This window comes from Sinocyclocheilus rhinocerous, unplaced genomic scaffold (assembly GCF_001515625.1).
Source record: "Sinocyclocheilus rhinocerous isolate Xijiao unplaced genomic scaffold, SAMN03320098_v1.1 scaffold323, whole genome shotgun sequence".
Taxonomy (NCBI): Eukaryota; Metazoa; Chordata; class Actinopteri; order Cypriniformes; family Cyprinidae; genus Sinocyclocheilus; species Sinocyclocheilus rhinocerous.
Window position 1 is genome coordinate 1,407,406 of NW_015643640.1, and position 13,424 is coordinate 1,420,829.

A 13,424-nucleotide genomic window follows, 5' to 3' on the forward strand; every position below is an offset into this window, starting at 1 on the left:
GTATAAATGTTTTTTTTATATTATTTGTATTATATTAAATGGAAATAAGTGATTGATAATTTAGAGGTAAATATTGTTTAGTACCGGGAAATCCTCTCAAAATACAAAATATTACACTAAAAATATGATGGAAATTTCTTAGTAATAAGACATGATCCTTGAGCACTAAATCAGGATATTATTCAGCTTCACCTGCACTAAAGAAATAAAGCAAACTATTATTTTAAAGTGTCAAAATATTTAGCAATATTACTATTTATAGTAGGACCTATAGTGAGATTAAGAGACATTTTTCAAAGCATTAAAATATCTTACCGACCCCAAAACTTTTGTTAGTTAATAAAACAGATTCACGTTACAACTATTATTAAGTCTTGTGGATATACTTTCAAAACAGTACTGCATTTCAACATTTTGCAAAGAGGCTAATTTTTGCTTTTCCTTCGAGGTCAAGGTCTTACACAAGTCTCTATATCAAGAACAAATGTGTAAATAAACGCACACAGGAACGTGAATATGAGCAATATGAATTTTTATTGAATTTTAGTGTCAAATGCTGGAACGGCTGGTTGACAAAAATATGTTTCTGCTTTGAAAAAGTGTCCCATAAACTAACATAGAAAGACCGAGCGCATGTACAAAAGCCCTGTTGGTTAAATTAGTCCTTTCCTTCCAGTTTACGGTTTCTGAGAGGCTCTCTCCTCCATTCTTTGGCTGCTGAAACACACAAAAGCCCTTCTTGATGTCAAAACTAGCCAGAAGCACTTGTCATTCATTATAGACATAAATCAGGAATAAGCACCGAGAACCAAACAAGCAGAATCTGCAAGAAACGTGCAAATCTGTAAACGTGGGTATGTTTTCTATATGCAACAAGAAGACAAATTTAAAGATAAGCATGCAATAAAATGAAAACCAATAGACGTGACCCCATCAAATGTTGTATTTCAGCCCAAGAGTTTGACTAAGCACTTCATTCAATATTTAATACCTTCCGTTAGGTGCTCATATTTTATGCATTGCATGCCAAAAAAAAAAAATGCATTGAGAGACCACCGTGAACACTAACTAGTGAACACCTGTGAACATCAACAACTGAAGCTGGAAACATAATGCAATGTTAATCCCTCAACCCAAACTGTATTGCATGGCCATCGGAAGCTGCTGATTTCTTTCCTTCGCCGCAGCGCTCACGCTGCATGCATAAATTCACAAACAATTAGAAAACAAAGCCTGCAACAGAGGAGAGAACAGCATTTCTCAGTTGTTGCTCTTCTGCATGATGATCTTGTTTTCTCGGAGGATGAGGACAGTCAGAACAGATTCCAGATCCGTCTAGCTCTTCACGAGCCCTCCGTCGCCTTCACTCACAAAGCGCTTGCGCCCCCTGTTGGCCACAAGAGTGCATCTGTTAAACCGCTAGTGCATTACCATTCAAAGTGAATATCCTCTAGTCTTCACGTTCTCTGACCGGGTTGGACAGGAGTCTCTCAGCTGCTTCGTGATGACCTGCTCCTGGTAACAAAGGTCCACAAAGGTTTCCATAATGGAGTGCGCATGAGGCACATCCAGGCTGATCTCCGGCAGCTCGTCATAAACACGCTGGAAGCCCTGTGTAAAACACACAAGCCCTGTAAACCTCTGGGCTTCTTTGGTCACTTTTGACATTTTAAAAATCGTAGCTTCATCGGAACAGTACGAAGCTTGGTGACTTTTATGCCGTTTGGTGCATGAACACAAGCAAAAGATGAGGGCATGATTCGAAAAGGCTAAAAAAATAAACACATCTGTGGTCTTCGGCATAGGAGATGAATGGAAATGGGGGGGAAAATGCAAAAAAAAAAAAAAAAATGCATGTGGGTCAAAGACGAAAAAGGGTTTAAGCATAAAAACAATACTGCTTTAAATTGTTGTTTTTACAAAAAAAAAAAAAATGTAAAAATTTATGTAATTGTATTTTTGTTTTTCTGAGCAAAAAATAAATATCATACATTTTCCCCTGATTTACAGAAGACACCCACTAAAATGTCATTCAGTGTAACAAACTTGTCAGGCATATTTACAACAAAAATCAATTTATGACATATTAAAAGACTAATTACTTTCACCCCAAATACTAATTAGTTGTTATTTTAAATTTTTTAAATTTGCCACTATCCTAGGTTTTGCCCATTTGTCAATAATCATTTTTTACTCATTTAAAACCCAATAAAATGTAATATGCTTGCTTATTCTTTTATATGTACCGGTCAGAATAAGCATGTTGTTTGAATTTTTACATAACTATAAGTGTTACGCTGAATTACAATGGAACATATTTCAACCAAATTTTGACATTTTATTCTTCAAAAACATATTTTAAACCTTAAATGTAGACACTTTATTTGCATTTAATGTGCTTTCTATGGACATATAATCACTTTTGTAAATTTCTTTTGATGCGGATAACGTCTTTGACCCATTTACAATCTACAAATCTGCCATGATGCAGAAAAAAGTGCACAGCTAGTCTCTATTTTAACCTGAAACATGGCATTCATTTAAAAATAATTCTTAAAAAAAAGGTATTATTTTCCAATGGGAAAAATGAATCACAATTATTGCATAAATATTAATCGGTAACACAACATTCTCTCAAAATACAAAATGAAACAGAAAATATATTATTGAACAAAAATGTATTACATTGATTTTCCAAAGAAGAAGAAAAAAAGTTACATTTCAATTCTTTGAAGCCAGACCATTACAAATATGGGAAATTAAGAAATGAATGCATAAATCAAATATTCTCCCTCACTACATGACTTCGTTGCTTTTAGACTCCTCTACAGCGTTTCAAAACTCCATCCAACCAAAAACCAATCAATCCCAATCAAGTCCCTGCCCTAGCTTTCATCGTTTTTGATTATATGCTTTACTCTTAACACTGATGGAATGATCTGTCTCTACTTCTGTTGCATCGCAACTCACCAAAGTACATAATAAAGAGTGAGCACAAACCCTGTTCATCTGGTCCAGAGTGATTAGGCCAGTTTTCCAGAAGATCTTGAGCAGTTTGACCATCATCTGTAACGCTGCGTCTCCTGTGGACTCCAGCACCATGACCACAGCCTACACCAACCACAAAAACAAATGAGGAAAACGACCGGAAACCAGAGAGAAAGTTCTTGTGCGACCCATCAACACAAATGTATCACAGAACACAGGGCTTTGTGTTGAAAATGGATGGTAAAAATAAAGCTAATTTAATCATAAATGACTATTGTTTTGCATTAGTAAGTGCAGTTACTAATAAAATTATGTTTATTTCTTAGTAATATTCATTTGACAGTAAAGCAGAGCTTGAGTTGGGAAGCATATAGGGCTGGGTTTTGACACAAATTTCACGATTCGATTCGATTACCAATTCGATTCGATTCAATATGGATTATTTTGGATATATATCAGGTACAGTACATGCCAAATTTTCTCAAGGAAAACAAATCTCTCAACTAATGCTGCAAAATATACACGAGAGTCACTTGGTGCTACATTACTATAATATTGAAGGTTAAAATTGACTTTCGTTTTTTTTAAATATAAACAATGGTGGCTGTCATAAAAACTTGATGGATTTATTCAAACATAAATTAAACATTGAAGAACAGTAAAATGCATAATGAATATGTTATATGGTGCATATATTTAGCAAAATGCCCCTCTCTACAGTTTATTTTTCTAGCTGGCTAATGAGTTTATGCTCACCGAATATGTTTTTCTGAGGTAAATGTGACGTTGCGTGTCATTGTTTAAAATCCGTTATATTGACGTCTTTGCGCGGCTGAAACACTGATTGAGCGATTACATGAGACAGGATACGGATTGTAAAGTTGTACTCTTTCTTTTAACTTGCCTTCGGATGTTTAGTCATGTTTATTTTGTGCTATAACTAGTAATAAAGTGGAGGAGATGATCAGTTCACTGAGGCGCTACAGCGATCTGTCACTCAACATTAAACAGCGGCAAAATGGCAAAGCATACAAAATGTATTAACAACAAATACATTTGTATAGATTTTTTTATATTCTACTCTTATTAAATGCACCATTATTCTTTTATAGTATTATACTGGACTGACCGACAGCTTCAGTGATTATAAAAGGAGCGCTCTGCACTTTATCTGTGATTCTGTCGCAAATTAAAAGAAACGTTTGTGTTTTTGTGACTTTTCTTACTTCATATGCAAAAACAAAAATGCAAAAGTTGATTTCTTGATGATTTGATATTGTATAATAGTGATTTGATAATATCAAAATATAAAGCAGAAAAGTGGAAATTAATGACTAATAAGCTAATACTGCCATCTACTGGTTATAGTGGTAAATTGATGTCTTTTTTAATTTTAAATAAGTGTTTGTTTTCCACAAATTATATTTTGGTCATCCCATTAAAAATAACATTTAAACTGGATCTTTTTAGAGCTTAAAAAAGTGCTGGAAATAGTTGAAAGTCATTGAAAAGTGCTTGAATTTCTCTCTCATCTCTCATAGTTTTACTTATAATGTAATAACTGCTGACTGTTCCCACTCCGTACCTCATAGACGAGCTCGTGATGAAAGTGTGGCACTTCTAGATCTCGCAGACAGCGCTCGGCCTCAGAGAGCACACCTGACACCAGGTACTCCTTCAGCAGCAGGTTCATCTGGAAACAAACAGCAGCGTAACATGTGGATGCACCGCTAATCAGAAAGCACTGGAGCAACACGATTTTGGCAGCAAGTCTTGCACAAAACGCTATATATATATATAGCTTTCTGAATGATTATTTACCTCAAACTTTACTTTATAACCAAAGGAAATTAGGTTAATCTTAGGTTAGGTTATGCATGTTAATTATGACACTTGAATGAAAAAAAACCCTTTCATTACTAATTCTACAGACCAGTTTAGAGTAGACGTCACTAGTTGTGGTAGCAGAAAAACACTGGGAACAAGTGGAGGGAAACGGGTAAAATCCATGGAATAAGAGAAAAAAATCTATTGTTGTGCCTTTGGATGTCAGAATCAGTCAGAATCAATTTTTATAAAATACTGTCGTCGAAGACGCCATTTGAAGCTAAACGCAGACGTTTAAACGCACAGACTATGGATGAAACCTGCTATGATTACTCTACTTTTAAAGCATAAATTTGATTTAAACAAAAGCTCTACAAAATATTCACACATGCTGTTCATAGTGGACATATTGTATTACAGTTACAGCATGAAATACTATTTAAACCTAGAACATTTTACATAACATTTACCTGTTTTATCTCACAATTCTGGCTTTTTCTCGCAAATGCAAGTTTATATCTCCTAGTTCGGACTTTATAACTCGATTCAACTCAACAATTGCACGTTTGTCAATTCTGAGGAAAAAAAGCCAGAAGTGTGGGATATAAACTCATGATTCTGAGCCGAGGGGAAAAAGAGAGAATGACGAGTTGTTTCTTCTTTTATTCTTCTCTAGCCGTAAAGGCTATCTCTCCCGTGTTTTCTGCAACGAGCGCATCCCGAATGTTTACAAACCTATAATTAGCCTATTCCATTTTATTCAATGATAATTCAACATGTAGATCATGTATTTTTAGACTTGTTTTAACACATTATCATCAAGTGTTAATTAATTCAGTAATCTATCAACATAACATTTTTAATGTTGTTATAACTTTATATCAAGGGTTAAACAAAATATAACAATCTAATAAAATTTATAAAACAGATAGTTCCGGTGCTTGATTCTGATTGGCTGAGCCGCGTTCGAAGCTGTTGTAAATGACTCTACAAAGTAACATACACCTTTGTTTACGTTTGTCTGTTGCTCGGCAACCACTTTGTTGCAACCACAACTGTTTCTGAGGAGCTACATTGTTTGGTGGAAGAATACTGTTTTTATTAATATCATTACACTTTATTTGCTCTGTTTTATTTTGTGAAACCTTACTACGTATATGGAATAACCGTTTTATAAAAGCAATAAGCCCCGTGTAGCCGTGGTTTACAGTGAATTTATAACAGATAAGGGGGTTTATATTCTAACTCGTGCCTAACAACGCCCTTTAGCTGTTATAAATTCACTGTAAACCACGGCTTCACGGGGCTTATTGCTTTAATTTAAAAAATACAGATGTTTTTTGTGTAGCAGTACTGATGGAGAGACCAGCTTACCTCTTTGATGAGATGTTTGACAGGCCTCTGGCCTCCACCAACTCCCCACACATTATCAAGCCGCATGATCTCCCTCTTCATGGAGAGCAGAACCGACGCTCGGTCCAGCGCAGCTCTGACCGTCAGGAACGAACACAACACAACACGAACACATCAGCGGGAAGAGTAGAAGACGAGACAGAAACAAAGCTGCAGCTCATTCCGTCTGCTTTCACACATCAGACAAAACCAACTGCATATTCATTCTAGGAGCCAGTGTACGGCGGCACCGTTTCACCACTTCAGTACCTTACTGAAAAACCAACTAAGACTGCAGGCGAATATCCAGTCAAAGTCACATCAAGCTCACCTGGCATGGTCACAATCTACTTTGCCTTTGTAGCAGTCGAGGAAGCTCATGGGTATAGCGTGGTCAGCAATGGCTCGTGCAATAAACTGACCGAGCATCTGAAGAGAGGAAAGGATGCATGTAATATGGAGAATGCATTTGATGTAAGGGATGATGCACGGCTTGCTGTGTGTTAAAATTATTTTAATGCACGACATGGAGGCAAAGAACCACCTGATGCAAAGCGAGTGCATTAAAATCGTTTAATGCACAGCTAGCCGTGCATCATCTCACTTAAACCATGGTCATTTCCCAGCATTGACAAGTTAAAGCCAGTAATGATGTTTGCAACGCAATATTTGACTGGAAGGGTAAAAATGATGATTATTTAGCTCTAGCATTCAAATCATTTGATTTGCATTTATTTGATCAGAAATACAGCAAAAGCAGTAATATTGTGAAATATTTTTTAAATTGAAAATAACTGTTTTCTATGTGAATATCTGTTAAACTGTAATTTATTTCTATGATGCGCAGCTGTATTTTCAGCATCATTACTCCAGTCTTCAGTGTCACATGATCTTCAGAAATCATTCTAATATGCTGATTTGCTGCTCAAGAAACATTCCTGATTATTATTATTATTTTCAATATTTAAAACAGTTGAGTTAATTTTTTTTCAGGATTCTTTGATGAATAGAAAGATCCAAAGATCAGCATTTATCTGAAATAAAAAGCTTTTGTAACATTATACACTCTACCATTCAAAAGCTTGGAGTCAGTATCATTTTTTTTGGAGGAAAGAAATTATAGAAATTAATACTTTTATTCAGCAAGGATGCTTTAAATTGATCAAAAGTAATGATAAAGGCATTTATAATGTTGCAAAAGATTTATATTTCAGATAAATGCTGTTCTTCTGAACTTTTGATTCATCAAAGAAACCTGAAAAAATTATACTCAGCTGTTTTCAACATTGATAATAATCAGAAATGTTTCTTGAGCAGCAAATCAGTATATTAGAATGATTTCTGAAGATCATGTGACACTGAAGACTGGAGTAATGATGCTGAAAATACAGCTGCGCATCACAGAAATAAATTACAGTTTAAAATATATTCAAATAGAAAGCAGCTATTTTAAATAGTAAAAATATTTCACAATATTACTGCTTTTGCTGTATTTCTGATCAAATAAAATGCAGGCTTGGTGAACAGAACATTAAAAATCTTAGTAGTGTACACACACACTTTCATTCAATTTAAAAGAAAGGCTAGGCTTTTTAGTGCTCTTATGTTCCACAGTCATACAGGCAGAGTGCTGATTCTTGTGTCATGGACTTCATTAGTTTGAGATATTTCTGCTGTACCTGTGGGGCCTCCGGTGTGTCCAGGATCAGGTCTGGCAGCTCTTTCAGCATTTTGTCGAACGCACGAGACATGTCGCTCTCCGAGAGCACCTTTCCAGACAGGTCCGAGAGCAGACGAGATGTGAGCTCCCTGTGGCTGGCCTTGCCTTCCAGAGACAGAGACACAGCCAGAGACGAGAACTCATACTTGTGATGACCCAAGTTCAGCTCTTTGAGCAGCATCTACCAGATCAAAGAGAAAAAAACTGATCAAAAGTTCAACTCTGGAAGACAGCTGGGATGTGAATTCTCCTTTTAAACCTATTAACTTGCATGATTGTTTTCCAGTTGTTATTTTTATCCCCAATTTCTACCTGATAAAACAGAGATGGGCATAACTACAAAATGTAATAATAAAAAAATATGTCTTGTTCCACTCTAGAAATTATGGAAGCCGGTTTTCACCACTGAATAAAAATAAAAAAAGGTCACTGTGCCTTTATATCTCCCAATTCTTTTTTTATTTTCTTGCAACTGTGGGTTTACATCTTGCAATTCTGACTTTTTTTCTCAGAAATGCGTGATAGAAACTTGTAATTGTGAGAAAAAAAGTCAGAAATGTGGGATAAAAAGTTGCAACTGTAAGAAGACAGTTCTTATTTCTCGCAATCGTGAGTTTATATCTCAATTCTGGAAAAAGTGTCAGAATTGTGAGTTTACACTGTGCCTTTATATCTCCCAATTCTGGCTTCTTTTCTCACAATTTGAGTTTATACCTCGCAATTCTGACCTTTTTCTCAGATTTGCGACATATAAACTCGCAGCCGCATGTTATAAAACCAGAATTGCGGGATAAAAACGCACAACTTTGACTTTTTTCTTGCAACTGCGAGTTTATATCTCAATTCTCACTTTATAACTTACAATCGCGAGTTTGCATATCTTGCAAAAAGTCAGAACTGCAAGATAAAAAAAGTCACAATCACATTTTTGTTTAGTCAGTGTTACAAACGGGAAATCACTGTTAAAATTAGGCATCCTCATTTATCCGAGCTCAACCCTGGATCTTAAGATGGTGAATTAAATTAAGAACTTGATTTAGAGTTGACTCTAAAGCTGTGTTTCTGGTTGAGAAGCACTACTCTAATGGTATACGGTGAATGTTTAGTCTCAGCATCTTCTCCTCTACATTACTCTGAGACTAAGGCTCTGTTGTTTATCGTCGCTCATCAGCTGCAGCTCACCTCCACTTCTTTAGTGTCTCCGTGCTCAAAGTACTCCTGCACTATGGGGTTGATGGTCTTCTCGAGCTCCCTCTCGTCCAGCTCTGGCACTACCGTGGCATACACCGTGTCTCCCTGAAACACAAACGAAAGTCTCACACTGGGAGAAATACCTTTACTGTACGTGAGGAAAAAATAAGGGGACAACAAGTACATACTAACATCACTGCAACATTCAAACAGCAGGGTTGCCAGAACCACTTTCAGCTCTGACTATCTGAAAACGGCCAGCCGATTCTTAAAGCAACAGTTCACTCAAAAATAAAAATCCTGTCATTATTTACTCACCCTCATGCCATTGCAAACATCAACGTCACGATGACATGATGCAGGAATCAATTATTGACATGTCACTATATTTGATTTGGTAGCTGAAAACATGAGCTCTATATATACACACATGCATGTGCATTATATAGCTTTTATACTTTCATTTGCTTATTTAATTTGATTTCACGGAAATCAGAGAACTGTTGCAAACACTGTGACGCTTTTCATTTATAACCCACACATACTACAGGAACAGGAAGTAAGCGCGCACTAAATCCACATTCCAGGCCAAGTGTATCCCATCATGCATCATGTTCTGAAAATAAATCGTGAGACTTTTTGTCGAGATCTTTCGAGATGTCGCGGAAACCTTTCCAGTGCAAGTTAAATAATAATAATTGGATATTTGTGGAAGCTTATTTCTACCACTGAATAAAATTTTTTAAAAAGGTGGTAATTGCGACTTTTTATCTCACAATTCTTTTTTTTTTCTTTTTCTTGCAACTGTGGGTTTACATCTTGCAATTCTGACTTTTTTTCTCAGAAATGCGTGATAGAAACTCGTAATTGTGAGAACAAAGTCAGAAATGTGGGATAAAAAGTTGCAACTGTAAGAAGACAGTCCCTCGGAACTGGACTTTATTTCTCGCCATCGTGAGTTTATATCTCAATTCCGGGGGAAAAAAGTCAGAATTGTGAGTTTATATCTGGCAATTCTGACTTCATAACTCGCAAATGTGAGTTTACATATATATGCCGCCACAAATAGAGTGCAAGCCTGTGGGAAACACTGTTTACCATAAACTGAAGTATACTAGAATTCTTCATGTGACGGCAGGTGTGCTCTTACTTGTGCAGATTCATCATAGTTAGGGTCGTTAGCGTCGAGTTCCTCCACCTCATACACCATCCCCGCTGCTCCCCACACACCTTTACCTCCCGCTCCACCTGCTCACAACAACAACCCGTGAAGACAGACAACGGCAAAACACAGAGAGGAAAGACCTCGAGATAGAAGCATTTATCCAACAGAAGAGGTGACTGTTACATCTGATATGTGAGCCTGCAGCACAAAAGCAGTGTTAAGTCGCTGGGGTATATTTGTAGCAATAGCCAACAATACATTGTATGGGTCAAAATTATAGATTTTTCTTTTATGCCAAAAATCATTAGGATATTAAGTAAAGATCATGTCCCATGAAGATATTTAGTAAATGTCCTACTGTAAATATATCAAAACTTAATTTTTGATTAGTAATATGCATTGCTAAGAACTTCATTTGAACAACTTTAAAGATGATTTTCTCAATATTTAGATTTTTTTGCACCCTCAGATTCCAGATTTTCAAATAGTTGTATCTCGGCCAAATATTATCCTATCCTAACAAACCATACATCAATGGAAAGCTTATTTATTCAGCTTTCAGATGATGCATAAATCTCAATTTCGAGAAATTTACCCTTATAACTGGTTTTGTGCTCCAGGGTCACATTTTAATTTGCATAATAATTGTATTAAATATGTTTGAATTGAAAGACATAATAAAGTATAAAAAAAGAAAACATTTTAGGATGATTCTGCAGCAAAACTAACTACATCATGATTCATCACATCACACAAATAACTCGAGTTACTATAAAAATTAGAACATTTGAAAAAAAAACACATCTGACCTTTTTTGGGCAGTCCCCGGCCTTTTCCGGTCCGTGACTTTCGGTCATTTACAGCAGTTTTGCCCTTCGGGCTGTGTGGATCAGCAGTCGGCTCTCCTGACACCGAGTCCGAGAGAGATTCGCGGGTGGAATCACGGGACGATGACTTACGCAGGCGCCGCTTAGCCTTAGCTTTCAGCCGGGCCTCGTGCAGGGCCTTTTCCTGAGGGGTCCAGTTCCCGTTCACCTCCAGCTCATTCAGATCCTCGCTGCCGTAAGATCTGTCCTCCTCATGCTGCTTCTGCTCGAGCGAGAACACACCTGTGCCACACACAGAGCCAACGGACAGCTGGTTACAGAACGGCCTAAAATCTCATCTTCTTCCTCTGGATTTCCGTCTTGTGTTTCAGTGCAAAATCAAGAGGCATAACTTGAGAAGCTGACATATGTGACCCTGGAGCACAAAACTAGTCATAAGTGTCTATTTCTCACAATTGAGATTTATGCATCATCTGAAAGCTGAATAAATAAGCTTTGCATTGATGTATGGTTTGTTAGGATAGGACAATATTTGGCCGAGATACAACTATTTGAAAATCTGGAATCTGAGGGTGCAAAAAAATCTAAATATTGAGAAAATCATCTTTAAAGTTGTTCAAATGAAGTTCTTAGCAATGCATATTACTAATCAAAAATTAAGTTTTGATATATTTACGGTAGGAAATTTGAATCATGGAACATGATCTTTAATTAATATCCTTATGATTTTTGGCATAAAAGAAAAATCTATAATTTTGACCCATACAATGTATTGTTGGCTATTGCTACAAATATACCCCAGCGACTTAACACTGCTTTTGTGCTCCAGGGTCACATGTTTATTTTTTGCAATGCATGCAACAGTCACGTTATGATTCTAAGACTTTCTGCTACGAAACCGTTTCAAATTCCTCATTTATTACGTTGCTTTACACAACAAATGTGCACGGTAAAATAATAAACATAAATATACAAACTAGGCTCCTAAAAAAAAAAAAAATTCTAGCTCCAAAGATTCTCAATTTAACGTCTGCCATTTAAATGTCAAAAATAAGTTTCACACATCATATATCAGGCATACGACTAGAACTAAACATTCACAGTCTTGATATTTCACAGACATTTTTACAATGCATCGTTCAATCAGTTATCAATCAGCTTATGGAGAAATGTTTGTCTTTCCTGCACACCTGCTCAGCTCTCATGTTCACATCTGATGAACCTTGAAAAACAGTGTTCTAGTTCTCAGCCCTAAAAGCATGCAACCATCTTAATTCAAGATATTCAAGCTTTTTCACTCCCCCTTTGAGTCTTTCCAAACCCGTCTAATGGATCACAAAAGAAGAATATTCATGCACTTAATGCAGCAGTGTGTCCCAATATATTTCAATACTCATCATAAGAAAATCCTATATTTTCTGGGAATATAAGTCAGGTTTTTTTAACATATGAAATGTGCTTCACTTTCTATTCCAAAGCGATTTAAATGATGCAATTAACATCAAGCACACAAAATACACACATTTGGATTCGCCCCGAAAAAGAAAAGCCCAAGTTTATTTATATAGCGCATTATTTCTGAATGCAACATTAAAATGTGATTTATACGCCGATGCGACTTCTCTGTGTTTTTAACAGCTTAAACTTTAGACACGAGGAATAGAAATGTTGCACTGGCATCTAAGTGATAGTTAACGCACTAAACTTGCAAACTGGAAATAAACAAAAAAAAAAAGAAACATAAATAGTAACATTAAATAAAAACGGTAACACTTTAAAATAGGGAACACTTATTAACTATTAACTACGACTTTTCAATGAAGTCCTAATTTGCTGCTTATTAATGATTAGTAAGGTAGTTGTTAAGTTTAGGTATTGGGTAGGGTTAGAGATGTAGAATAAGGCATTAATATGTGCTAATAATCTAGTAATATGCATGCTAATAAGCAACTAGTTAAGAGACCCTAAAATAAAGTGTTACCGTAAAAACTAATAAAAATGATCGAATTAAAAATACAGGGATCCACAGTTAGGCAGCTATTCATATAATATCCAATTTGTCTGCATGCAAAACAGAGACACACTTTCAACCTACACTACCGGTCAAAAGTTTGTGATCAGTAAGACTTGTAATGTTTTTTAAAGAAGTCTCTTCTGCTCATCAAGGCTGCATTTATTTAATCAAAAATACAGAAAAAAACAGTAATCTTGCAAAATGTTATTACAATATAAAATAATGGTTTCTATTTTAATATCCTTTAAAATATAATTTATTTCTGTGATGCAAAGCTGAATTTCCATCATCATTACTCCA

At 35.9% G+C, this 13,424-nt stretch overlaps 1 protein-coding gene across 1 annotated transcript in view; it reads right to left on the reverse strand.

The window, feature by feature from the left end:
• Nucleotides 1–515: 515 nt before the first annotated feature.
• The window catches only part of LOC107757625 (programmed cell death protein 4-like), a 17,875-nt gene continuing 4,966 nt past the window's right edge, over nt 516–13,424 (reverse strand). Inside the window, exons 3-12 of the mRNA XM_016575161.1 lie at nt 11,093–11,392; nt 10,269–10,366; nt 9,110–9,223; nt 7,887–8,108; nt 6,539–6,636; nt 6,190–6,304; nt 4,574–4,681; nt 3,001–3,111; nt 1,472–1,611; nt 516–1,387 (exon numbers count right to left, since the gene is read on the reverse strand). Of these exons, the coding sequence (XP_016430647.1) occupies nt 1,336–1,387; nt 1,472–1,611; nt 3,001–3,111; nt 4,574–4,681; nt 6,190–6,304; nt 6,539–6,636; nt 7,887–8,108; nt 9,110–9,223; nt 10,269–10,366; nt 11,093–11,392 (1,358 nt within the window). The 3' untranslated portion in view covers nt 516–1,335. The remainder of the gene's footprint in view (nt 1,388–1,471; nt 1,612–3,000; nt 3,112–4,573; nt 4,682–6,189; nt 6,305–6,538; nt 6,637–7,886; nt 8,109–9,109; nt 9,224–10,268; nt 10,367–11,092; nt 11,393–13,424) is intronic.